Raw genomic sequence first — 27,119 nt, 5'->3', positions numbered from 1 at the left:
CAGAACAAAGACAAAAACACACCCAGAAGTTCCCTCCCTCACTTTGAAAAATCCGGTTTCCTGATTGGTCCTCTGGTCAGGTTTTTGGTTCCTTTTGTTAACCCTTTACAGGTAAAAGAAACATTAACCCTTAGCTATCTGTTTATGACAGGGGCCCATATACTGATTGGGTCCTCTAGATTAGTGTCAGTAATATGAGAAATAAATAACATTATCTGCAGTCCAGTAGTATGTAATAAGCCTGTGAGAGTGGAAGAGAAGTGGATATGTAGAAATGGAATTGGGACAACTTGTATCAGTTCAGCTAATCAGTAATATTCCTGAGAGAAATAACATATTCAAAAAAACAACAAAACCAATTATATATATATATATATATATAATATATATATATATACACATACACACACACACACACACCCACATAGCTCAGGGCTTGTCTAAACTTGAAAATTAATTAAGGTAAGGTCTGAACTTAAAGTGCAGTAGCTGTTCCGAATAACTCTATGTGTGGACACTTTTTTTTTCTGGAACAAGTTATTTATCTTAATCCACTCTGAAAGTGATGATACCAGCCTCCATTGCGCACTTATTTGAAAACTTAACAAGTGCCTTTTTGCTTTTTCCCATGTTGCCCCACAGTCTTGGGTGGGACTCCCTATGAACATCAGCAAAGCTACTGTATTATGCCTCCTCAAAACTCTTTTGCTTTGAGACCTTCAAAAAAATTGATAAGGCTGCTGGTGTTCAGAGACCACTGCCTATCATGCTGACCAGTATTATCTCATTGTTTCCTTGTACTCCCGTCTGTCTGTATCCATCTGTTTTCTCTTGTCTCAGCCTTGTCAACTCTACACAGTTTTGTCAGCAAAAGGCAGCTTTTACAAAGCTACTTTTGGCAGCAAAACTCTGCTGTTTTGCCGACAAAATAAAACCACCTCAACAAGAGACATAAAGCTTTTTGCGGCAAAGTTAAAACAACAGAGTGTCAGTGTAGATGCTGCCATTTGTTATACTAACATAACTGGCCTCCCCCAGTATCCCACAATGCCCGCTGTGACCGCTCTGCTCACTGTTTTGAACTCGGCTGCTCTGCAGGCATGCATCCCACAGGGAAGACCATGGAAGGAGGGATTGAGAAACCTGCATCATACGACACTGCCCCATGATGCATTGCAAACCCTTCCCAAAGCACCCTGTAGCCAGTTGCAGTGAGAGAGCTACCCACAGTGCACTGCTCTCTGTGTTGATGCACGAGTTGCAACTGTGGATGTGCTCTGCTGACAAGGACCATAGCATGGACATGCAACAGCAATTTAATTACAGTGCTTTAATTAAAGCGGCATAACTTTTGTTGGCAAAATTCTGTAGTGTAGACAAGGCCTTATACTGAGATTGTAAGCTCATTGGGGCTGTGTAGTACAGCACATAGAACAATAGGCTCTTGGTCTATGACTAGGGCTCCTATGGGCTATGGTAAAATACCACTAATACAACTAAGGTCTTCTGAAAATGTCATGTGCAGGTAAAACATTTATTGCCTTTACATTTATGCAATTTTTTTTTTTTAAAGATTGAGCTGGAAAGTATCAGGCGTGAAGGGTTAAAGTATTACCAGAGTTCTTCTTTCATTTTTATGTTGTTAAATATTGGAGGGTTGTTTATATAAGTGAGTGCATGAAGGGACTCGTAAGATTTCTTAAGGATCATTGCACCAGGCACTGCATTTCACACAATACTAGGTTTGACTGTATTGTGATTGGTTTTTATCAACAGTGTCCTATGACATGTTCACAGAATTAAAATAACTGTTGCAATTTTGCTCAGGAAGGTTTTTTAAATTCAAGTAAAATTAAAAAAAAAAGTTTTAGTACAACGGATTGTCACAGAGTAGAAATTACCATGTAAACATGGTAAATCATAGCAAAAGCTTTTTTGACTAAATTTATCTTTCGCTATTGAATGTTTTTATAATTTGAGTAAACTGATTACAAAAATCTGGAACATAATGGTCTGCATTGCCAGTTCTCGTGAAGAACTACGTGATTTTGGCTGAGGCTACAGTCAGTCTTTCAATATCATGAGAAGCTGCAGCCTTCCTGCAAGTTTCAGCCCTTTCTGAGGGGAAACCCCCTCTGATAGGTTGGCTTCCCCGCTTGCCAGTTTCCTGGGAAAGAGCAGCCATTCAGGGCTGCCGCAGGAAGCAGGCAGAACTCTTCCCCCTCTCTGCTCATGAGCTGACATGATTTTGACAGGATAAGAAGAGAGAGCAGAAAGAGACCAGCAGCTCAGGGTGGCTCTGGATCTCCCCCCATCCCTCCATCCATGAAAAATGAATCTGCTCCTGCCTTTTCTCTCTCTTTAAAAGCACACCTGGGAAAGGAGAAAAGAGGACCCCACTGCATCTGGTTTGGTTGGGGAGGAGAAGAGGTGAGGTTGAGGGGGCAGAAGTGATGTGGGCACTGAGGAGGGGTGGATAATGTTAAGGTGAGCAGAATTGACATGGGAGCTAAAGGACGGTTTGATGTGGCAGAATTGATATGGGGACTATGAGACAGAATTAATTGCTAGGCTGTGACAGATGTGAAGGGAAGGGGGGGACACAGAATTATTAGAAATTTGGGGTCTAGGGAGAGGCTGGAAAATGCCACACCTTCAGGCAGCCAGCAAGAGCTTCAGCTGTGGTGGCCAAAATCATCTTAATAAATTGGCAACACAAATTGTCTCTTGCTCATAGACAAACTCCCTCTGCTCACTTTTGGGCTAATATATTTTTCGAGTTTGATTTGTGATTTTTTTTTTTTAAACTTTTAGGGTTGATAATACAGGGTTTCCGTGTAGATTATAGATTAGAAATAGCAACGTTGTGAGATAAGCTTTTTCTTTATTTGGTCAACAATCTTCATTTAAACATTGAAAGTCTATAAGAAGAATTGTTTTCTTAAAGACCTGAAGGCTTTTGTGATGGGATCCGTGGGCTGCAGCCTGGGACTGTGAGAACGCTGTGCCCCCTGAACTCTCTGCAGCCTGGGCTGTCTCTCACAATGCCTTGCTAGTGACCAGCAGCAAATCCCTCCAGGTGTTATCACTCAGTACCAGGGCTGGCTCCAGGCACCAGCAGAGGAAGCATGTGCCTGGGGTGGCACATGCTAAGGGGCTGCATTCCATCCATTCTTGAGGTGGCACAGTCCGGTGGCTTTTTAAAATAATTTATATATATAAAAAATATTTTTTGCTTTGGCAGTTCGGGCGGCAGTCCCACACCCAGCTAGATTTCACCCAGAGCCACTCATGGAATCACCCAGAGAAAGGCACCAGAGCCAAGTCCCTCCCAGTGCTGTATCTCAGGAATATACCATCTTGAACTGCTCAAAATGAGCAGTGCAAATTTATTAATTGATTCACTGCTCTATCAATGGAACGTGGATATACACTAGCCTTTGCAAACCCGAGCAGATTACCAAACACTTCAGGCAAACTCAGTGGTAAAGATAAATACTTAAACAAATTTATTGAGTAGGAAAGATAGATTTTAAGTGATTATAAATGATAGGCAAAAAGTGAGTTAGTTATCAAAATAAAATAAAATATTAGCATGAAGTCTAAAGTCTCATCCCCATTAGACTGGGCAACCTGTAGATTAAGCAGTTTTTCTCACCCCACTGGATATTACAGTTCATAGTACATAGATTTCACCCTTGAAACCTGGGCCAGTCTCCTCTGTTGGAGTCTAAAGTCTGCTCAGTGACCTTGTTGTTGCAGCATAGGTGGGGGCAGGAGGAAAGCCAACCATGGACTCCCTGTGTTCTGTTTTATATCCTCAGTCCCATGTGCTTGGAGGACACAAGTCCAGGCATGTCTGGTGGGCATTGTTGAGTCCCCAGGCATAGCTGAGCAATTCCCCTGGTGTGGCCTCATGCAGGTGAGTCAGTGAATTGTAACTCCCTTGTTGGACAATGGCTGTTGATGGTTGTTTGACACCACGCCCAGGCATTGGTTACTTTCCTTTCTGTTGTCTCTGGGGACCTATCATCTGGCTGATTCCCCAATTTACAGCATGTTTTAGTGACAACCATACAACACAGTCTCATAATTTCATATGCAGTAAAGATATACATATTTAGATAGAACAATGACTTTCAGCTGATTATAACATTTTCCCAAATGGAATGCTTTATATACAATATCACAATTATATACAGATAAAGAATATGGGGGTTACAAGATGGTACCCCAAAGTATAGTATGTCATAGCTTGATACTGTAGTAACACCTGAAGTGACTCAAGACTGAATTTGCCATTTTCCTCTCAAAGGACAAGTCTTCAATTTTTCTGTAAAGTCCTTGTGTAAGTGGGTTTGGCTGTTAAAACTAAAAGCAGATGTGGTTTTTCTTTCTTTCTTTCTTTTTTTTTTTTTTTTAATCTTATGCACCCCTTTCAGAAGATGGTGTCTTACTGATATTGCATGAGAAGTCCCCCAAGCTGTTTGATTGGCAAGAGCAGTCTGCCTTCACATTAGTAGTTTATAATTCCTGTCTATACTGGGATAGCTTGCACTTCACTAAGCAGCAGAGAAGTCCAGATACTTGGCAGGAGAAGGTTGAAAGACAAAGGCAGCAGGTTGTGGGGAGCTGACTCATCTGTTTGTAATCTTTATTTTTAAAAGAAATCATGCAATTTTGCTTTTAAATTTTTTAGCAATGGCCTTACATTGCTAATAGATTTGTGACCAAGCAAGAACGGTAAAATGTCAAAAGCAGAAAAAGCTACCATAAACCATGGCTTGGTTCCTGTTGATCTTAAAAGTACAAAAGACCCTTTGCCACACCAAACTGTGATGAAGATATTTAGCATCAGCATCATTGCCCAGGGCCTCCCCTTCTGCCGGAGACGGGTAAGTTTAGAATTCTTAAAAATCTGAAGTTGCATTGCTTGGCCTGAAATATGCATTGTTTTGGTGATTTCTGTCCACGAAAAAGAATTTAAATGTGTAGTGCATGTTACCTCTAGGTACTTCTCCTAGCACTTACATAATTTGATTTCAGTAATATTTGTGGTTCAGTTTGTAACTGAAAATCTACATATGTTGTCTTCAAGGTATCCTGGAGCCTTGTTTTTTATTACACATTTAATGGAACATGGCAAAGATCCTCTTTTAACAGTTAACTACATTATATAGTATGTTATTTGCAATTTATCTAAACTAAGTAAAAAATTTTTTTTAAGGTTGTCTTAAAAATAAGTGTCTGTTTTATTTACAGCTTTATGCTAAAATCAATTCCATACAGTTCCGAACTGCTTTGACTTGTTAGATACTTAAATAGGAAAGTCAAAGATCTTAAACTAATTTAATATAAATATTTTAAAGGTATCTTAAAGTTTAATCCTAATACTTTTTCAGTTCACAATAACAGAGATAACATTTTTGCTGTTACAGAAAATAAAAATAGCACGTTACTATGTGGAGGTTGTGATAGAGTTTATATATAGACAGTCCTAGACTGTCAAACTCTTATGCTACAGCCTCAATAACTGTAATAATAGCTATTCTAAAACACATTTTATGAAGGGAAAAGTTGGGGGTTTGATCACATTAAAAGTAATGTATATTTCATTTAATTTCCAAAATTAGTGAATGTTTTTTCCAATTTATCTGAATTTATATTATTCTTAAACTCTTCGGCTTAAATGCTACTGAGGTCACACTTCTTAAAATAAAATGAATAGTTTTTCTTTTTTATTACTTCTTCAAATAAATCTACTTTTCAATAAATTTACCTCTTTTCATTACATTTCGTTAGAAGTATTCCTGAAGTACTGAATAAGAATTGTTCAGTTTATTGAAATCAATTTAGAAAAACCTACTTTTGCAAATATGCAATTTTCATCTTGAATTTCAAAATAGGAGTTCTTTTGTTAGTAAACTTGTACATTTAATTAAGCTCAGTGGTAAAATAGTCTTTTTAAGTATCAGAGGGGTAGCCATGTTAGTCTGGATCTGTAAAAGCAGCAAAGAATCCTGTGGCACCTTATAGACTAACAGACGTTTTGGAGCATGAGCTTTCGTGGGTGAATACCCACTTCATCAGATGCATGCCTTTTTGGTAAGCAGTTGTTACAGAAACAAAAACTGATCAATACACTTGACGAAGAAGATTGCCCAGACTCCTTGTATATGGAGAAATACATTGAAAGCTAGCATGTGGTACTAACCTAACCTATGCAAAATAAATAAGTAAATAAGGAAAGAAAGGTGTATTCCTACCAGTTGTATATAGTGGATTAATACATTTATATTTCAGATTTATCATATTTTATTTCACATATGATCTCAAATCAGTTTCAGACCTAAGAGTGCATTGATTGAAGGGTGAATAGGAACATTTTGTGGTAAATAGGTGGTAAATTGACTTAAACTCATTTTTCAGATAGGAGTTCTTCAAAAATAGTAGACAAATGTAATTCAAAGCTGTTTGATTCATAAAATAAGCATGATAAAACACAAGTCTGTTGGCCTATTAATTCTAATTTCTGTGTGTGCGCCTCATTAGGCTCATGTTAGCCTGGGCACAGCAGGTAAGAAAAATATCCAGAGAAGTAAAAATATTTTTTATCTTTTTAGGAGAAAGATGTTAAGTTCTTTTTGTGATATTTCCAAAAAGTGGCTATTTTAACATTTATTTATGCAGTTTTTGAAATTGGTACCTCAAAAAGATAGTCATATTTTAGAAAAACTGTGGAAGCCACAGTTTGAAGAATTGAAAATATATTACAAATGTGGAAAATTAGTATAAATGCATTTCTGAAAAGACACCCAACATTCCAAAGGCAGTCAGCTTAACTAATCAGCTGAGTTGTCTTAATTCGTATTTAAGCAGGCAGTTCAGTGAAAGTTACTACAGGTTTCAGGTCTTCCGTGGTTCCAAAGAATAGACTTACTTCATTTTGTTTGACTAATAGGACAAAATTGGAGAATACTGAAACTAGAAGTAATTTACTAGCTTAATTGTCAAAGTATGCACATCTATTTTTAATTTAAGCATCATTTGTTTTAACTAATTTGTGTTATAAAACTACTATCTTTTATTAGGTGGTCAGTAATAATGAGAGGGAGGGACTCTGCCTTTGCTCTCATTCCTAATAACGTACTCAATATTTGCATATCTCATTCCAGCTCTGTCCTTGTATGTGTGTGTACACACTATATATGTGTGTATAGCTATCTGTATATTCTCTTTTTTTTTTTTTTAAGAGCCTTATTTGTCAGAAATGCTGACCACACAAATGTGCAGTGGAGTGCACTGGGGCGGATGCTGGACTTCTCTAAAAAATTGGGCTTAAATTAATATTACTATCTTTTTATAATTGTCTTTAAACCTACCCTGTGACATTTTCTTCAATTTCAAAACCTATACTAGTTAAAAAAATAAATAAAAATAAAAAATAATGAAAGATTTAAGAGTTGCAACAGGAAACAGAGTTAGCATTTGGGTTATATTGCTTTAATTAATGTGTGCTACTGTTTTACCACTTTATTATTAAAGACACTGGTAAACCCTAAGAAATGTTCATGTTTTGAGATCAGAGGTCTTAACCGATGTGTAGTTGCAATTAAGCTTTTCTTGATTAAGTGAGACGACTTCTTCTATAATGCTTCTTAAAAATAAAGAAATCAGAATTGTTCATCTAAATGCTTTTATTCTGATGATAAAACATATTGCACGTTTGTCTGCAAATATTAGTTGCTTCTAAAGTTTTCTCAGAATAAGTGAATTTGAAATGTACTGATACCTACAGGTTTTTTCATTGCTTGTGTGCTGTTGATTCATTCAAACTCTGACCTGACTTAACTGATAATTAGCTTTTTCCTCCTTCAAACTCAAGGTTTTAACCCCACACACACTCAATTGTATGTCAAACTAACCAAAAAAAATCTAAAAAATGTGTTTAGTGATCATTGGGAGTACTTACATTATGAAATCTAATAGTTCATATCTCGTCCATCTCTTGCATTAGTTATATTCAGCTTCTGTTAAGCAGTTTACTGTAAATGTTCATAGGATGCAACAGCTGGGTTTAAAACACTTCTACCTGTAATGCCTATTTGAGACGCATTTGAAAAATAATACTCTTTTAGCATTCTTTGTGTAGCACTTGAAAATAAACAGTATCAGTATAATAGGATAGTATTATATATAAATAAAATGGAAAGCCTAATTCGTATTGCCTGTTGTCCCATCCCTGAAGAGATTAATGGGGTATCCTCTAAAATAGTGTGTCATTGTGGTCCCTGGTTTAATTGAAAACATCTTGTCTATAAACACTTCCTTAATGGAACTTGTTACATAATATGAACTAACAAAATCCTTGCACTCATTCTTTCACTTATTCTGCATATTATGTATCACTTAATTATTCAGTAGAACTAATTATTAATATGACTGTTAAAATGACTAATTATTAAAATTTACTTTAAAATAGTTGTGCATAATATATGTGTCATCTGCCGGTTGGTTCTGTTCCTCTTTTGGTTTATTTTTATGGGGGAAAATATTGCGTGTTAAGTTGCAGTACAGTTGCTCTTACATGTTGCTGTGTTGTTATTTCTAGCATATAAGTATGGCTTTTTATACAAACTGCAATGAGTCTAAGAATGTTTTAAATTTGAGAAATTAACAACTCAACTACTACTGTATGCAAATAAACATTTTATTTCACATGACTTAATGTAGTACTGAATTGTTGCAGAGTATGAATTAGGTGTGTATCACATGCTATGCGAGGTGTGTTTAACTGGAAAAATTGGGTCAGTAAACTCAGTCATTTAGAAGGCCTATTCTTTGAGAAAAAGAATCAATGTATGTATCAATGAAAATAAGGGCATTTTATTTGGATGTTTTACTTTTTAAAAGGTATGCTACTGAAATTAGGTAACTGATAAAATCCTGATGATAGAATTCTTTACTTCATATTGGCAGCATGCAAATCACCGTGTCTGCTTAATTTAGGGCAAGATTGTGTCTGGTCCTGGTGGATGGAATGGAGGTGTCCTTGTCCCCCTTATGTGCAGCCTGTGTAGGATCCAGCTACAGTTGCAGCCTCTTGCTTTAGAGGACAGTCTGGCCTGCTCGCTCCCTCCATCCCCAGAGGTGAAATCCACTCCAAAGGGGATGGGGAGAGGGTGAGGCCTCCAGCCATTCACATCAGTTCTCAGAGTGAGACCAGTGCAGCAGGGAAGCAGGCTGTACCTCCTGAAGAAGTTGGGTACACTGTCTCCTTCATGTCAGGAGAATTCTCTCTCTCTTTCTCTCTCTCTCTCTCTCTCTCTCCCTTCCCCCTCAGACAGAATTGTTCTCCAAGCCCACCGGGGTGGTGCAGTTCCACGCCTTCTTTTGTCCGGGCTGTTTACAATTTGCAAAATCTAGCCTTAGATTGTAAACTCATATCAAGGATGTGCCTTTGTTTCAATTTTAAAAAGTGGCCTTTTGTGACAACATATAAATAATACAGTTTATTCATACAGTAGTAAATGTAACTTTGGTCACATACACAATCCATTCACATTTGTGTATTAATTGGGGGGAAAAAGTATACATTACTTATATCGGCGTTCGCTGGTCTGTACATTACACACGGGTTAGGCCTGCTCATTCCACCATGATAAAACAGTTTACAATCAGCTGCTCTGAGTTCAGATTTTCTCAGAGCTGCTATCGCATCAAACTCTGACCCCAGTTTACTGTTCCTCTACCTAAAAGAACAGATTTGTGTTGAGTGCTCTTCGCTACAGAACTTTAGAGTGTGAGAACTTCCTTCTATAAAGTACTGGGAACTTGACATGAATTGGAATTGCAGTAATTTGAATCTGTTGACCTTATTTTTAGAGCATGCTGAGGAATCTGTATGCTGAATCTGCATCCCTTTTGGCTTTCATCTAGTTCTTATGTGTCAGTGTGGCCTAGTTCAGGCTGCCATTTTACCAGTGTTTCCCAGGCTTCACTCTGTAGAGCCATATAATCCATACCACCAGTGCCAGTGGATCTTCAGGATTGCTTTCAGCTTTTTGAAAGAGTGTGTGTGAGAGTGCAGCCTAGCCCAGCCACTCTTTCTACTGGCTTTCTCAGCAATGCACTAGACTAGAGCAGTCTAGCCTTACTGTGCCAGCAGCCCATTCAAGTTGCTGATCTTCAGAAGATAAGCCTGAATTTCTCTGCATTAAAGTCATCCACATGGATGTACCAGAGCAGTTAAGCATGGAAGACAGAAACCTTCTCTCTCCTGTTGCCCTATGTATTCATGTATGCCTTTCCCCTATTCTCTCTAAACACCAGAATTGTTTTGAAAATAAGTCTCAGTAAAGCGCATATAATTCTGACCACATTAATGGATTCATAGACCATAGTTACGTAGGTTCATAAAGGATGGCAATCACCAAACCCTGAAATCTTCTCCAGAATTCCCACAACCACCCTGACTTTCACAAGTATGAGTTTTGTTTGTGTGCTTGTTTTTTCCCCCCTCAAGCCTGAATGTCTGAGCCTTTAACATCAGAGAGATTCCTTTGCAACTGATAAATGGCAGAAAGCTTCCATAATTCGAGCATGGAAGAGGAGTTAGGGGGCGGTTAACCTGATACATAGATCTCATCCTAAATTTTCTCCAAATATCTATCAGAAAGCTAATCCAATTTCTTATGAACACCATTGCCTGAATTATTTATTCAAGTTTTCTGATATCAGTCTCCTTATGTTTGATGTTTTCTTGAGAGCAGAGCTCAAAACTTGCAGGGAAATTGTGACATTTCAGCCTAGTTTTGTTGGCCCTCAACGAACTGCCTTTAGGACTTCACATTTGTTTTGTCAGTTCTTCTATAGTAATTATGTCTGATAGGATAAGAAAATTAGGTTCCTTAACTGACTGTTTCCATTTTCATTTTTTCCTTGAAAAAATACTGCTTATCCTAGGTCCTGGCTAAGTGAGTGTTGCTACTGAGTTTAGTGGGCTTTGGATCAAGCCCTAGGTATAGTCAAAAAGAACAGTGCATGACTACCAACAATTTTTTATTCCTTTTTTTGTCCTATGCCCCAAATATTTAGAGGGTTTCATGTTTTGTATGTGAAATGGGGTTTGAAATCTCTTTCCGTTAGACGAGAGTGTGGAGAAAGTCAGATACCTTGTTCTTTCTTCAGATGGGATTTAAAAAAGAAGTATGTGAAGGTCTCCAGTACAGTCTATCAGCAGATCAAATGAAAACATAAGCATGGAGAGCAACCAGTAAAAACCCTTCTGAGTGCACCAAAGTGTACTCTCTGCAAGAGGCTTCTTAGAATCGTGTGCTGAGAAACATAGAACTTTGTACAGTGTGATTCGCAGTGCAGCCACAATGACACAAGTTCTGCATAAGTCCAGCAGAGAGAGACTTAATTTAAAGGGAGGAACTGCCTCTATGGGGGGAAAATGAGCAAGTATATTCTATGAGTAATGTCCTGACCTAGTGTCTGGTATCCCTTAGAATATAAAATTACATGTTAAGGAAACTAGTTTCTTTAAAAAAAAAAAAAAAAAAAAAAAAGTGTATGAATAACTAAAAATGTTCTGGTCAGCATACTTGCATTTTTAATAAAGTGCAATCTAAGGAAAGTTAACTGCAGAAGAAATTAATCATTTTTCTTACTACATTTGTAAGGATGCGAAACACAGTGAAATATATTAGAATCAAAGGTTAGTATGAAAGACTGGTGTGTAAGCCCTATGCACCACAGGCTCACTTCTTTCTCTGTTTATCTCTTCACTTCTTTTTCTCTCTCCAATACCCATACTCTTTTTTTTCCTCCTTCAGAGCTAGCTGCTTCTCTTTCATTCTCACATGAAGTGACAGAACAGTGATTGGCCAGACGTATCTCCTCCCTCCCCACAAAGAAAAGCTTCAGATTTCTTACTTTGCTCCATATGGGACAGTGGTGGTTTCTAATGGGGTACCTCTCTTTTCTCCTCCTATTTCTGCCCTCCATTTTCTCCACACAAAAACTGTGACTGCTATCAGCATACATTCAGAGCATGTAAGTAGAGGAAAGAGGGCTAGAGAGAAGGTTGAAATGGCAGTAGAAGAAAAAAACAGGAAGTTTCCATGGTTCACTGTACCATATTGAAGAAATTAATTTTTTAAAAAGCCCATCAAGGCACCTTAGGTTGCACACAAATGCTTTGCACCTTCTGCATATCTTGTCCAAATACTCTCAACTAGGATGAAAGTTGAAGCAAAGAGCTTTCTTTAAAATTAGCATTAACTAAAATGTTTCTGTTCACAGTACAGATTAAATTAATGTTCATACCCTATACAGCAAATAACACTTTTCCATTGCAGACTATTACACAAAAAATACATTAAGAACATAATGCAGTTTGCAAAATCAAACACTAAAAATATACGAAATTAAGGTTACCTGTGGAACCTTAAGGCATATGCATTATGATAGTCATTAATTATATGATCTCACTATATTTTTGCTATAGAACTCCTGCACAGTGCATAGAATGGATGATGCTCACTTAATGAGCAGCTATTCAATATTTTGTTTTCTCATTGTTCAATTGTCTCCTCCTGCATCTTGGCTCCTCATCAGATCTCTCTCCTCTTTCCCTTACCCTCTTCATCTAGCCCCATTGGTCCTGATCTCCTTACTCAGTTAGTCCCACTCTCCACCCATTGGCTCCCTTTCCCCTCGCTCCATGGTTGCCTTCCATGGCTCCCGGTCTCATTACCCAACCAGTACCAGTCTTCCCCACCACAGCTTCCAGTCGTAGTCTCTTCCTCCCCTAGGCTTCCTTTGTACTTACGTGGTTTGTGTTTTCATTATAGAATTACATGATTAACTATGGTAATCTTGGCTGGAACCATTGTTAAACGGGACACAAACAGCTTTCTGGCTTGTGTCTAGACATTAATTGCCGTTCAGCTATTTGAAAAGTTGTATAACTAACACTTAAATTTTAATTGGGGATATTTTTCTGCTGCTGTATCTTAGGTTCAAAAGAGCCTACACTTTAGATCTCTTGTGTTCCTTAAAATATTTGCTGACCAGCCAATTGGAATGAAAGGCTGTTATGTATAGGGACTGAGAGGCTTGCAGGACATAGTCATGTGTTAAGTTTGATCATATTTCAAAAAACAACTTCTCATCTTACTGCATCGTAAATGGATGTAGTTTTAATAATTTTAAAAACTATGCATTTTAATAAATTTTCATGATAAACCAGGTGGTAAGTTTCATAATGATAGACTGTTGGATATAGTATATTAAAATAGTGATAGCCTAATCCATTAAAAGATACTACTTTGCTGCATAAATATGTATTGGATATATATGTTAGAAGAAGCTGTTGATATTGAGCAAGAAATTGCTACAGTAAATCCCAACCTTTTAATAATGTTGCTACTGGTATAATATTTAATAAAAACAGAAAGCAGAGCATAATAAGAATTTTTGTGCAATATAGAGGACATAGAACCTGCCTGAACAGTCAACTTACTGAAACACTGGAATGTATAATTTTGTATATACGTGTACTTTACTAGTAGATCATCTGGGTACTTTTCCATAGATGAATATTTGATCCTACTAATTTCATCCTTTCTATCAAAGAATCTCGTTGTGGTTTACAAACGTAATGAATTAAGCCTGGTGAGGTAGGGAAGTACCCTCATTTTACAGAGGAGTAATAGAGGCACAGACGTTTGTGACTTGCAAAAGTTCTCACGCAGCAAGACCATGGCAGATTTGGAAGGAGAACCCAGACCCTTTTAGGGGTTGTCTAAACAAGGAGCTATTGCTGAATATTGATTGCTGATTAACTCTTCCTAATTAACTTCATGAGGGGATACTCTTATTCTGAAATGAGTGTCATTTTCTGAAATAACGCAATCCATTTTTTATTTTAGCCAAAAGCTACTACATGAATTAAACTAATTTGGGGTCTGACACTCTGATTCCAGAATATGTGTTCAGATATGGAGTTAATTAGGAAGAGTTAATCTGCTTTAAATTTGCACACTACCTTTTTCTGGATTAATTTTCATGTTTAGACAAGCTCTGATTCTCTATCTTATACTTAAATTGATAAACTATGCTACTTTTTTTCCTGATTTGCCTCTTGTTGTTAATTCATGTATTTTATTAAGTTTATGTATGCTATGTTGCCTTGTGTTTGTTCCATAGATATTAGGTATCATTTTGTTCACAACTGAAAAAATTAATTAAAACAAACTGTAGATGCAAGACAGAAGTATATAAAATACTTAGGTATATTTTAGAAATCTAAACAATTTCTAAACTATAAACAGTTTTGTTGGCATCACTTTATGTAATTTAAGATTGAATGACTACTTATCGGGGAGTGATTGTTTTGTTTTTTAAGAGAGGTTGGTCGCAAATTCTCGATTTCTGTAGTTAATCTGTATTTCTTGCAGTATATAATAAAGGTTAAAAATCATCTTTAAAAGTTAATTTTACTCACTTGCAGCATGCTGCTTTTACCTGGTATTTTATCATTTGATATGTTTTCTTTTGCAGTTTAAATAGTCTTGTAAGCTTGTGGATTTTTACTTTACTTGTGGATCTTATTTTTAAATGGCTTTCAAGTCTATTGTTTGGATTACAATAATGCATAGAGTCAGCCAACCAATATTAGGGCCCCATTGTACTCCACACTCTACCAACTCATACAGATAGTTTGTGCCCTGAAGAGCTTTCTACCTAATCAGAGGATGGGTGGCAGGGGAAATAAGGGCACAGACAGGTGAAATGGCTTGCCTTTTGTCACACAGCAGGACCCTGCTTGACCTGGGACTAGAAGCTAGGTTTTCTGAATCACAGTCCAGTGCTCTATACCTTGCATCTTACTGCCTATCTGTGCCTTGGCACTCTTCTGCTGACATTCTCTCCCTCCAAAAGACAGAATAAGAATAGTACAACAGATGCTATAGAAGGTATTCTTGGTATTTTTGGTATTAGCCCCACACTTTTTACACATTAACTGATTCAGTATTTTGGCACACTTTCTGATGGGCTTGAAAACAATGTAGTAATTTATGTTGCTTAAATTGAATCTGCATATATAGTGTTCAGAGAGTACAAATGATAGCCCTTTCCAAAGCATGTTGCTATTTATAAACCCTACCATAAAATTACTTCTCTTGATAGCAGGAGCAGCTGACAAGAATGCTTGCAATTTTGACATATTTGGTATAGCACCACAACATTCCATCTTACATTTCTACCATAACTTGTTGTCAATTTCAAGTTAAACTTACTTTTTTTTCTTTATAGTAGCAAAATATCTTTTCCCCCTACAGAGTGTAGGAGAGATCCAGTTTCTGTAGCGGATGGTTTTCCTTGAGCTATGCTCTTCTAGCTAGCAAGCATAGGTCCCTCAATTGCCTTGCATGTATCCTGTGATCAAGCATGTGCACACTGTTTTTTGTTCTTTTTTTTTTAAAAAGAACTTCATCTGAAATGTCCTTTCTCTCCTATCTTTGCATACCCAGGGCCATTCTGTCCGGTACTGACAGGTTTCAGAGTAGCAGCCGTGTTAGTCTGTATCCGCAAAAAGAACAGGAGTACTTGTGGCACCTTAGAGACTAACAAATTTATTTCAGCATAAGCTTTCATGGGCTACAGCCCACTTCTTCGGATGCATAGGATCCGAAGAAGTGAGCTGTAGCCCACGAAAGCTTATGCTGAAATAAATTTGTTAGTCTCTAAGATGCCACAAGTACTCCTGTTCTGTTCTGTACTAGCAACTTTAAACTTAGACTACGTGCAGGACTGGCAACTCTTTCCTCTAACAAACTTTCATAATGTAAGGATAGGATTTATCCTATCTAGGTTTTAGGAGTTCTAGAAAGTTTGTTTTTTGTTTGTTTTTCTAGACTATTTAAATCATGAAATATATTGAGGGAACTGATTTTGTTACTTTGAGATTTTCTCAGCAATAAAATACAACTGTTATAGCAGATGCTAATTGGCTTTTGCTGTTCAATGCCGTAATAATTACCAGATTTTGCTCTTGACTGTATTTTTATACATTCATCTGGTCTGAGCTTGTGCAAAACATTCAGTGCTGATACCTCTTCTCTTGACGTACATATAATCAGAACCAGATACTTGTTCAGCTTCTATTTTCTTGAGAGTGAGGGATTTCTTCCAAATAGTGATAATCTTCTCTTTGTTTTATGTATTTAGACCTGTAAATTTGCCACTAACATAATTGTAATTCCTAGCTCATAATGATGCCAGAAATTAAGTTCAGGTTATCAAATGCAAAGACGACACATGGCAGAATGATAGTAGTGTTGAATAATAACATAAAATGGCTCGCAGTATAAACTCTCATAATCTAAATTTAGTTTTAAACTCATGTTATAGTTTGAAATACCCTGATATTCAGAGGTCACAATCCGCTATAAAAAATGACTTTGGCATTGATTGCAACTACTTGCATCTATGTCAGGGCACTGAAACTCATACCAGGGACTTAAATATTAGTGAACATGATCTTTGCAATATTTGTTGTTGTATCCTTGTCATTAACATTGTAATGCATTATCTGTCCTTCTAAAACTAGCAAGTTATTTTAGTCAGTGCTCAAGTCATATTTAACGCTGTCTGGCTTAAAATTGCAAAATGTGATTAGATGGAACACAGACTTACTGTCCTTGTTTTATTTTTTTCTTTAAGCACAAAAATCAGACTGGACTAGGGGAAGATAAAATTTAAAAATAAAACTTCAGTTTAATCATACTGCTTTGTTTTAATAAACATTTACATATAGAATCTTATTGAAATTATTTTTGTTAAATAGAATGTAAAAATGGCATGCCCCTCTAATTCTCTGCATTGATTTCCTTCTCATATAAAAAGTGGCCACCAAGGGGGAAAGCCTTGTTAAAGTTCCTAGTAACTGTGGGAGTCTTGTTCCAGAAAGAGAGAAGCCAGCTTGGATCACCTCCAGCCAGCTGTGAGTTGGAGATTTGTGTGTTGTGATTAGATCTGCTGCCATCAGTCAAGACAGCCAGCCAACCAGGTTGATTATTGGCTACCCTAAAATCTTGTTTATGATTGACTCTGAGGCTATGTCTACACCAGGGCTGCCCAGAGGATTCAAGGGCACTGGGGCAAAGCAGGGGAGCTGCGGTGCTTGTACTCACCCGGCGGCGGTCCGGGTCTTCAGTGGTGGGGAGTCCTTCAGTCATTCCGCGTCTTCATTAGCACTGAAGGGCTCCCCGCGGTCGAAATGTCACTGAAGACCGAGAGTGATTGAAGGGCCCCCTGCTTCCGAAATGCTGATGAAGACCTGGACCGCCGCTGGGCCAGGGCTCATGGGGCATTTCGGTGGCGGGGGGGCCCTTCAGTCGCTTCGTGTCTTCGGCAGCACTGAAGGGCCCCCCCACTGCTGAAATGCCACCAAAGACCTGGACCGCCACTGGGCCAAGGCTCGTGGGGCATTTCGGCAGCGGGGGGCCCTTCAGTTGCTCCACGTCTTTGGCAGCACTGACAGGCCCCCCACCGCCGAAATGTCGCCAAAGACCCAGACCGCCGCTGGGCCAGGGCTTGCGGGGCCCCTGCAGGGCCCGGGCCCTGGGGCAAATTGCCACACTTGCCTCCCACTCTGGGCGGCCCTGGTTTACACTACTGTGGTAAGTCGACCTACGCTATGCAACGCCAGCTACGTTATTCACGTAGCTGGAGCTGACATACCTTAAGTCGAGTTACCACACGGTTGATGGCAGAAACTCTCCTGTCAACTTACCTTGCTCTTCTTGTCGGGGGTAGAGTACAGGAGTCGACTGGACAGCGATCTGCTGTTGATTTGGCAGATCTTCACTAGACCTGCTAAATCGACCACCAGTGGATCAATCGCAGAGCATCGATCCTGGCTGTAGGGTAGACATAGTCTTACTTGGGGCTTTATATTTAGGTAGACTATTCTCCTGTTACCTGCATCTGGCTTCATTTCTCGTCCTAAACCCACTTGTCCATTTTTTCTTTTCTTTTGTTTTTAATTATTGCCTTCTAAGCTATGGTTGTATCCACATTTCTTCATTTTGGTGTTTTACATAAAGATATACTGATGGCTCATTGCTTAGTGCTGTGTGTATCTTGCGGTTTCTGGAATAAACCTTTGAATGGGTAAAGAAATAGTTTTTCTATTCTAAAATGATACCCTATTTGAATTTTGGCATACAGGTGAGTGTTTTGCCTGTCTTGGGGATCCACACTGCACATTTTTGTATTTAAGGGACAGTTTGCAGGCTTCATCTTGGCTTTTTCTGTTTAGGTAGAATTTGATAAAGTGCTTCTGTGGATCCTGCTTTCTGATGACATACCTTTTCAGCTGTCCACAAGTTGTGAGGAAAGGCCGGAGAGCTTAAAACTATTAGTATGTGCAAGGAAATACTTCATTGTTCAACTTATGGAGGGTGGGGAGGCACATCTGTATTAAATCCCAGCATAGAATGATGGTCCAGGTCACAGCATGATTCTTCAGTGCTAAGGTCAGATCAGTAGTGGTAGCACAATAGATCATGTGGGACTTCTTTGCATCATAGGCTGTGATCCAGAAATACCTGTAAATTAAAATATATTAGTAAGGTTAAAAAAATGCTAGCAGTCAAAATTTAGCAAGGGTTATCTACTTGGTTTTAGGTTTGGTCTCTTGGTAACTTGGTTATTTAAAGAGGAAGAAGAAAAAGCCATCACCAATTTTATCTTGAGTCTTTCAATGTCTTTTTACTGGTGGCTTAATGTTGAGAAATGTGTGTGTTTTTAAATCTATAACTATTTATTTAATTTAATACTACAGCTTAAATGAAATTAGTTTCCAAAGTAATGACATGAATAGTACTGATTTACACTCCAATAGAAATTAAATGTTTTTTGCATTTTGTATGAGTTGGAATACTGAGGTTATTACCATACTGGGACCCCTGATTAAGAGTGCCTCCTCACTTGTGTTTAGATTTAGGGTGATAGAACTACCAGGAAGACAACACAAATTAATCTACTTTTCAGATGTGAAAGTTATCTTTCTTTCTAAAATCACATTTTTAGATACTCTAATCACTGTTGATTAATGGCAAAATGTGCTTTTTCCCCTGAAGGTCTAGAGACTTTCAAAATTGATCAGAGCAAAGAATGGTTGAATATTTGTTTTTTGAACTATTTCTGCAATTGTGATTTTTCATGTCTTTTTCATGTTTTATCATGACTGTATTCTAGTTTTAAATATTAATATATTATTGGAGGAGCAATAGCAGCTTTATATTTAGGTTACCTAACACTTTCAGTATGAAATGTTTCCCATCTTTTTTTAAGGGCTCTAACACCCCCATAGTTTGCATCAGTACTTTGAAATTTGGCTTTTGTGTAAGAGGGAAGGGGCTGTTTGCTGTTCTTATGAAAATACCTTTTGATTTGTGCAAGTTATAAACTGTTGAAAATCATAATTTCCCAAATTTGTTTTGCTCAGTTGTCTGCTAAAGGCTGACCTGCAAAATACCTCAAATTCTATGAACGCAGCACATGCATTGCCCTGACATCTCACTTCAGCATGCCATGCAAATTTGAAATTAAGGGAGAGGAGAAGGTGAACCAGACAAAATGTGTTCAGCTGCCACTGAACCTTCCCCTGCCCCCAATCAAAATACTCTTTGGCGTAAGGGAATGTGCACTATGCTGGGGATCAGGAGACCATGACTTACATTCTACAGGGAGGCTGCAGAAGCTGGTAATAGAAACCTAGGTTCTAATACGGTAGACCAACCGTCTGTCACTTAACCGTGCTGTCACCAAGAACAAATTTGATAGGCATTCAGCTATTCTGCCTGTAAAGTAGGGCTACTTTTGAATATGACTTATTGTTCCAATGTGTAAAGCATTCTCTAGAGCTCATTCACCAAAAAAAAAAAAAGGGGGGGGGCGGGAAGCTCTGTCACCTATTATAGGTAATCATGGAGCATTTTATGAAAATTGTGTACTGAAAGTCCAGGTTTCATACCGTGATGATGAGGATGTATGCACACAATAGAAATGAGGGGTTTTTAATATTTTTAAATACTAGGAAATATCAGGAATGCAAAAAGAATGTTAAGGCAATAAAGCCAATTACTCAAAAATATACAAGAATTAAGGTTGCTCGTGCAGCCTTATTTGTGCCCCCTTGTGCATAAGCATTATGATATAGTCTCTATGTGATAACATATTACGGGGTCCCCCCCCCCCATCTGGAATGCATGGAGCTCAAGGAATGAGGCAACTGTTGAGTGTTTTTTTTTTTCCTTCCATCCTCCTCATCCGCGAATGACTATATCTACTGAACTCATCTAAAACTCCCAGCACTGAATAAGGAATTATTGATTTCCTTATTGGCTTTTCTGTGGAGCTCATCATTGTGGTATCTGCGCCTAACAAACTTTTTAATTTCTTTGCAATACCCCTGTGAGAGGAGGAAGATTTTTACAGAGTAGGAGCTGAGACACAGGATTATTAAGTCCAAACTTGTAAGAGTCTCCACTAATTTTAGATGCTTCAGTAACATAGGGAGCAATTTAGGACATCATCTTAGGCCTTGTTCGTGTGTAGTTTGTTTGTTTTTTAAAGAGGTACAGACATTTAACTATTATCTCAGCTGCAAATCCTTCTAGGAAAATTGTTTCCTCTGGTTTTATTTACATCTATTGCTGTCCATTTTGTAAAGTAGCTTGAACTGCTAATATCAAAATCATATCTGTTGCACCTGATATTTCTAAAGCCACGACTGCTAACTATTTCCTCTAATTTTGGTAGCACTGGTACTTGATTTTACTAAAATATATTCTTTAAATTTTTGCTGTATGTTTTATTAACTTGGGCAAAATATTATTGGTCAGCCATTGCCATTGATAACTGAAATTCGTTGATTACAATTACTGCCATTCTCAATAATATCCTTTGTACTTTGATAGATAATTTATGTCCCTTGAGGTTATTCAGGCATAATTATACAAGCATAATCTGAACTGCAGACCTAATAAAATTAATCCTTGAAGAAATGTTCTCATGTATTTTGCTCTCCAACTCACACTAGCATAGCCTCTCTTTGCATATGAATATTGAGATAAAAAATTATGAAACATCACTTAATTGGGTGTGTGGGAAACCCACTGGTTCTCTGGGTTTCTTAATTTAAAAACTCACTACTTAAATTTGTACAATATTAACTGAGTGAATAAGGCTTTAAAGTGAACTGCCTTGCAGTCTTGATTATGGAGCCAGGACTACAGCTACATAATCTGTACACACGCTTCTGTGTAGTGTGTGTGTGTGTGTGTGTGTGTGTGTGTGTGTGTGTGTATACATGTATATTTTTTGAATTTTTTATATTTGCTTTTAATGCTTGTACTTTGATCCTGAAGGCAAAACACAACTGTCACATAACCTCAAAAGGCAGAGTTCTTGAAAATTAAAGTCAGAAAACTATTGGCATATATAAAGCTATTTCCCAGTACAGTTTTCTCAGTTTTATTTCCAAGTACTCTGTCTTTTTGACATTAAATTCTGGTTGTATTTTGCCTTCAAAATCAAAGTAAAAAAACTTAAATCAAAATTCTGAAAATTGAAACAGTGCCAGGTTTATAACTGTCTTTATAAAGAACTCATGTTTATCTTGCTGAGAAAATATGTAAATGGAAACATTAAGACTTTGATAAGCTATTCTGTGATTTGAAGTGGTGAATTGTTGTAAAGTACTTTCTAATTTCATTTTTTTAAAACTTACTGATGGAGAAATAAATGTAATTATCTATAACAGCTAACAAAATCAGCGCTCTCATTAAAGTCATCATTTTCCCAATATGGAGTTGACAGCCTCCGTATCTCTTGTGCTTTAGGAATGCACTGCCCAACTGCTTTATTCTTTAAATTAGCTCAGCATTATACATTGAGAACACCAGATCAGTGAGAGTTACAATAGAGAAGGCATAAAAATATACACACCCTTTGAACAATACAAATATCTCAAATATTGGGTGTGGCAGTCCAAAGTATGTACTGATGAAGATCACAAAGCTGCTGTCCTATTAAAAACTTAGTATGTATGACAACCACTGTGTTTCAGAAAGAACTGTAGTGGTTGTGTACAAATATACTAAAATCAATCTTTCCAAACTTTTAAATTCCATTGACATCACTTAGGAAATATTATTCTGTATTTTCTTACTAGATAAAGTAGTTAGCATTCAAGAACATGCAATATTAAAACTAATAGTTGTTTCATTTTTTGCCTCCCCCTTCCCCTCATGAGGGCGGTATTCAAAAGTGATGTTACAACATATTTGCATGCACTCTCAAACATCTTGGTATCTAATACTATATACATTTTTTCTTCAGAATACAGAAAAAGACACTCACGATGTCAAAATATCAATTTGTGCCAGAATATCATTTTTGTTTTGTTTGATTTACAAAATGTGTTTATAGCTTTCAGCGGATTATGGAGATAAACCCGGTTATACTGGTATAACCATGTCCTCACTAGGGGGCTGTACTGCTTAATCTCTGTTTCTAAACAGATCTATTTAAAGAGGTACAAAAACTATGTGTAGATAAACTGTAAGGCCTTATTTAACTGTTTCAGGGTTTATTCGTTAAGCAGTTTGTGCCACTTTAAATAGATGGAGTTTTAAGTTGATTTAGATTAACTTCTCTGGTATAGAGAAAGTTTGTACTAAAAATCCCTTCTTGGGATTTTTTCTCTTCCTCCTTATATCATCTTTACAGTAACTTTTCAGTCAGCAGAGTTTTCCAACTGAAATAGAACCAGAATTTGTAATGTATGTGTAAAAGCAGAAGGAAAAAAACATTTCAATCCTTCTTTATACTTCATAAATTACCACCCTCCTCCCCCTTTCCAGGTCAGCTTTAACATAGAGTTTTTGTCCCGGATATGGAGGAAGGAGGACAGAGAACATGGAAAAGTTTTTTTTTTTTTTTTTTTTGTTTGTTTTGTTTTTTGTTTTGTTTTTTTTAGGATGCCTATCTGCTAACTTACCTCATCTGGAAACTGTCCAGCAATAACTTGTCCAGTGCTGGTCATCCCTAAACTCTCCTATTTGTTGGAAGGTTTGCCATCAGCCCCTCAACTTTCCACACCTGTTCCCAGTCTTATATGAGGGTTAAGGAAAAAGGGATTGTCTAGTAGCCCCAACTCCGTTCCTTGGCTTTTTTGAGGGATACCTTCCTTTAAGTCTGTATCCAATTCAAATTTATCAGGGAAACGCCATCCTCCCCACCTGCAGTGGAACAAGTATCTGCGCTGGACACCTTCAACCTGCTAAGCTGGGACAATTTGAATCTTACCTGCTGACCTATCCAACTAAATTCTTGAGCTGCAGTGGGGAAGGTGAAAAAAAAACATCTTACCCTGGCCAATCTGGAAGTGAGCAAAAAATTCCTCCTCAGTCCCAAAAAAGGTAACTAGCACAATGTCCACAGGCATAGCAGAAACTCTAATCTCAGGGTTGGGAGGGTTGGATCCCCTGTCCTGGGTACGTAATGCACTCCAGCCAGGGAGAAAGGGCTTATATGACCCCATCTCAGGTATGTGGGAGCCAATGGGCTCTCAGTTCCCCTCTAACTACCCAATCAGCTAGGATGATACCTCTTCTATTCCATCTCCAAACCCAAACCATGAGAAACCTGGACTCCCGCAGTGAGACTAGGGGCAAGCACATAAAGGAGCCGTAGTTCTCCTGCCTCTGAGACAGCAATGGGTACATTAGCTTTTCTTAATTGTTGCATCAGCATAGTTTTTCTTGTAATATATGTGATCTCAGATTTAACAAGAATGTAATTTCATTCAGTTTTTTCTGTTATCATCACTGTTATAACTTAATAGAAACCCTTATTGTTTATCAAGGACCATGGGTAACCGACTTGGCAAATACTAGCATAATAAAGCAATCAGCTGAAATTACTTGTATCCATTTGGTTGTCTCGGTACAATTTTTGTTGTTCACTTAGAACAGCAAAAACTATAGTTGTATAGGCTATTATATTGTTTTGGAAACTCAGTAAACTGTATTTCCTCAATAGTAGATTTTTTTAGTTCTGAAAATGTTTGGTAAAAATCCTCAGAAGCTGACTGCATCAGGACTTCATACTTTATGTGAAGAAATGCTTTTTCAGCTTTTTAATGTTAGAATTCGTAAGGAAACTGCACGTTTACATTTTTATGGCCATGGGTAGATTTTAGGAAACTATATTTGAATTAAGCAGCAACAGATCGGTGCTAAATTCTAAGCTGAGAAATAGGCAGAATAGGAAAATATCTTTTGAAATACTGACACTTAAGTATTGCTGGATTTTGGGTAGAGGAGAGTATGAGGTCACTTGCTTAATGAAATCTCTGAAATGGACTTTTAGTTAGCTCAGCATTTTCAAATGCAATGTATCGTTCCTGTTAATTTATGAATGGGAAAGTTTGAGCTCAGATTTCAAGTGTGTTTAATTCTGTAATAATAAGTGTCGTCACATAACTGACTCTCACCATACCCAAAACACTATTTAGAAATGGACAAGACTTTTTGATATAGTACTTAAAAGGAATGTTGTGGGTGATTCAGCGGTATATCACAAGTGGTTTGCTTAATCTAGAAATAAAACTTGAGCTGCTCCCTGTGTGGTCTTTGGCAGTGATTACTCACTTCACAAAGGTTGCTTGAGGGAGATGGCATTTCCTGCCGCTCTAGTGGATGCTTCAGGTTCAAAGAATATTTAGCAACATTATAGTTATCACAAGATGGAGAAAGCTAGGCACTGCTACTCCAGTCAGAGATTTGTGTCATAGATAGAACATTGCTTCATTGGCTGTGAATGAATAGACACGTAGAAAGTGAGGCTGACATAAAACAGCACAGAAACTGAGTGGGTATAGTACTGAGCAACAGCAGCTAGATTTCCAACATTCTGACTTGGTGTCAGTGTTTCTCTAACCTTTTACTTTACTTGTGAAACACCCACTCTTTGGCAGCCAAGGTGTGTGTGTACCTTAGATTATTTTACCTTCATAAGGCAAAATGAACAATACAGATGATTAGTCTCTCGAGCATTAAGATCAAACAAGAATACAGCAAAAAAGCATTGTTTATCTGACCATTTCATTTCCCACATAAAAAACCCCCCAAACCCAGTCTTTCATTACTTTTATGTGGTGCACAGTTGAACTATTATCTCAGCAACTGTTTATTTGAACACATTTCTTGTCTTCCTTGCAGTAAGAAAAATCAAAGCTGGACTGATTGTAGTTACTCAGTTATTACTTATCGATACCACCAATATATAAACCATCATTCCCATTCAAAATCCTTTTGTTAGCCTAGAATTAAGATTGTAAATAATTGTGTTACTTAGAGAGATAAACCTTTTAAAATTGTAATTTTCACAAATGCAAGAGTTATTTCAAAGCTAAGGATACACCTAAAAAAATAAAATTCTTCAGCGATAGGCCTTGTTACAAAAAAACATATACATATATAGAAAAAAAATTAAAACATGCCAATGCACACGTAGGGTCACCAAAACAACTGTAACACAACTATTTGTCAGGATTTATTCTCCTTATTTTAAAACAGATATCTTGGTTCCCATATGATCATCTCTTTTTTCTGCTTATGCATGTTCAGATGAGGTAGCTTGAATTTAGCTGTCAGTGCTTAATGTGGAATGATTCCTTTTGGGATAGAGGGTTGAGAGAGAGTTGAGGGAATGGTTTTGATACTCTTAATGCCACTGTTTATAAAATCATATATGAAGTTGGGAACTGTTACTTGTAAAAGTTCACCAAAAATGAGTTCATTTCCCCTGATCTCAGTGGAGGAGCTATAAGTTGTCTCTGGTAAACCTGATTATTATATGCAGTATATGTATACAATGTCAGGGCAACAGTAGCATAGTGAAGTCAATATTATGTATGGGAACACCAGCTCAGCAACTGTTTGATGTTGCCTATTGCCCTTGAGGTGCCCCTCAGTCCTTTCCTTTCCTGTTACTGTGAAGCATGTAAATTGTGTTCATGGGTTTGCAACCTGTCTCAATTTATTAATAGAAAATACATTATTTTGGGGTAGGGTGCCAGTTTGGCATCCATGATTAGGTAAAAGCCACACCTAATGTTTCCATGCTTACTTCATTGCTTTGTGTTGTATGCACTGTATGCATGTGTATAACTTTCACCTAATCTAATAAATCATGTGGCTAATGTTCCATGTTGGAAATTGTGATAATCAGACTCTACGATAGAATATATGAAATTTCCCACAGATTTAATGAGATGGTTACAAAGAAAGAATTACAGTATATGATTTTTTAACCCTATCTATGGTAACTAGCATAAATATATTGAATCTGTTGTAACACTGAAGGATTTGCTAAGGCACATGGTAATATTAGGTTTACTGCAAATAGCGTATCAACATTTTGAGCATAACAGATGAGCCAAGTGATCATCATTTTTGAAGTTTAGCAATTTGTGACATTTCACTACTAAGTGATGTTAAAAAATGCTTCTCTTTGATGACAAATTTCTCTTTACGTTTTCTCATGTACAATTTTGTGGATGAATGAAAAATAAAAATGGTTATCAGTATACCTGGGGTGAGATCTTTACCCTGCTCTAGCACTGTTACTTGAGATAAGAAACTCTAAAAGTCCTGGTTCTGGTTGGGGGAAAATTCCCTTTGTGCTGGAAGTGTGAAAGTTGGCTGTAGGGCTACGTTCCAGTGAGCCTCAGACAAGTCCTGTTGTAGAGAGCGTGACAGGGAGAGAACGGGTATGTTGGGATGGAGAGACAGCGCAGTAAAGATACCAGTTTGTACTGTGTGGACAGTTACCAAAACTTAGATTGGCCCCTAGAAATGTCTTATTTGTGTTGTCCCCCTCAAAGTAGCTGAGAATCAGGATGGGTTAAAATCACCTACCCCCCTCTGAGACTGAGTTCTGTGCAGCACCTCCTAGAAGTGCAGTACCAAATATCAACCCTGTTTTTTAATGGTAAACTTTATTTTTCTCTACAATAAAATGTATAT

The 27,119-nt window shown here is 37.5% G+C and overlaps 1 protein-coding gene across 4 annotated transcripts in view; it reads left to right on the top strand.

Moving 5' to 3' along the window:
* FBXW7 (F-box and WD repeat domain containing 7) overlaps positions 1-27,119 on the top strand; it is a 278,287-nt gene that overhangs the window by 161,432 nt on the left and 89,736 nt on the right. The window contains exon 1 of one of the 4 annotated variants that reach the window (XM_032771275.2): positions 4,596-4,895. The exons of the other annotated variants lie outside the window; for them this stretch is intronic. Within the exon in view, the coding sequence (XP_032627166.1) occupies positions 4,749-4,895 (147 nt within the window). The 5' untranslated portion in view covers positions 4,596-4,748. Of the gene's footprint in view, positions 1-4,595; positions 4,896-27,119 lie in introns of those variants that run through there. 4 annotated transcript variants of the gene reach the window in all.

The sequence above is a fragment of the Chelonoidis abingdonii genome, chromosome 5 (assembly GCF_003597395.2).
Source record: "Chelonoidis abingdonii isolate Lonesome George chromosome 5, CheloAbing_2.0, whole genome shotgun sequence".
Lineage (NCBI taxonomy): Eukaryota > Metazoa > Chordata > Testudines > Testudinidae > Chelonoidis > Chelonoidis abingdonii.
This window is presented reverse-complemented; position numbering and strand designations above follow the sequence as displayed.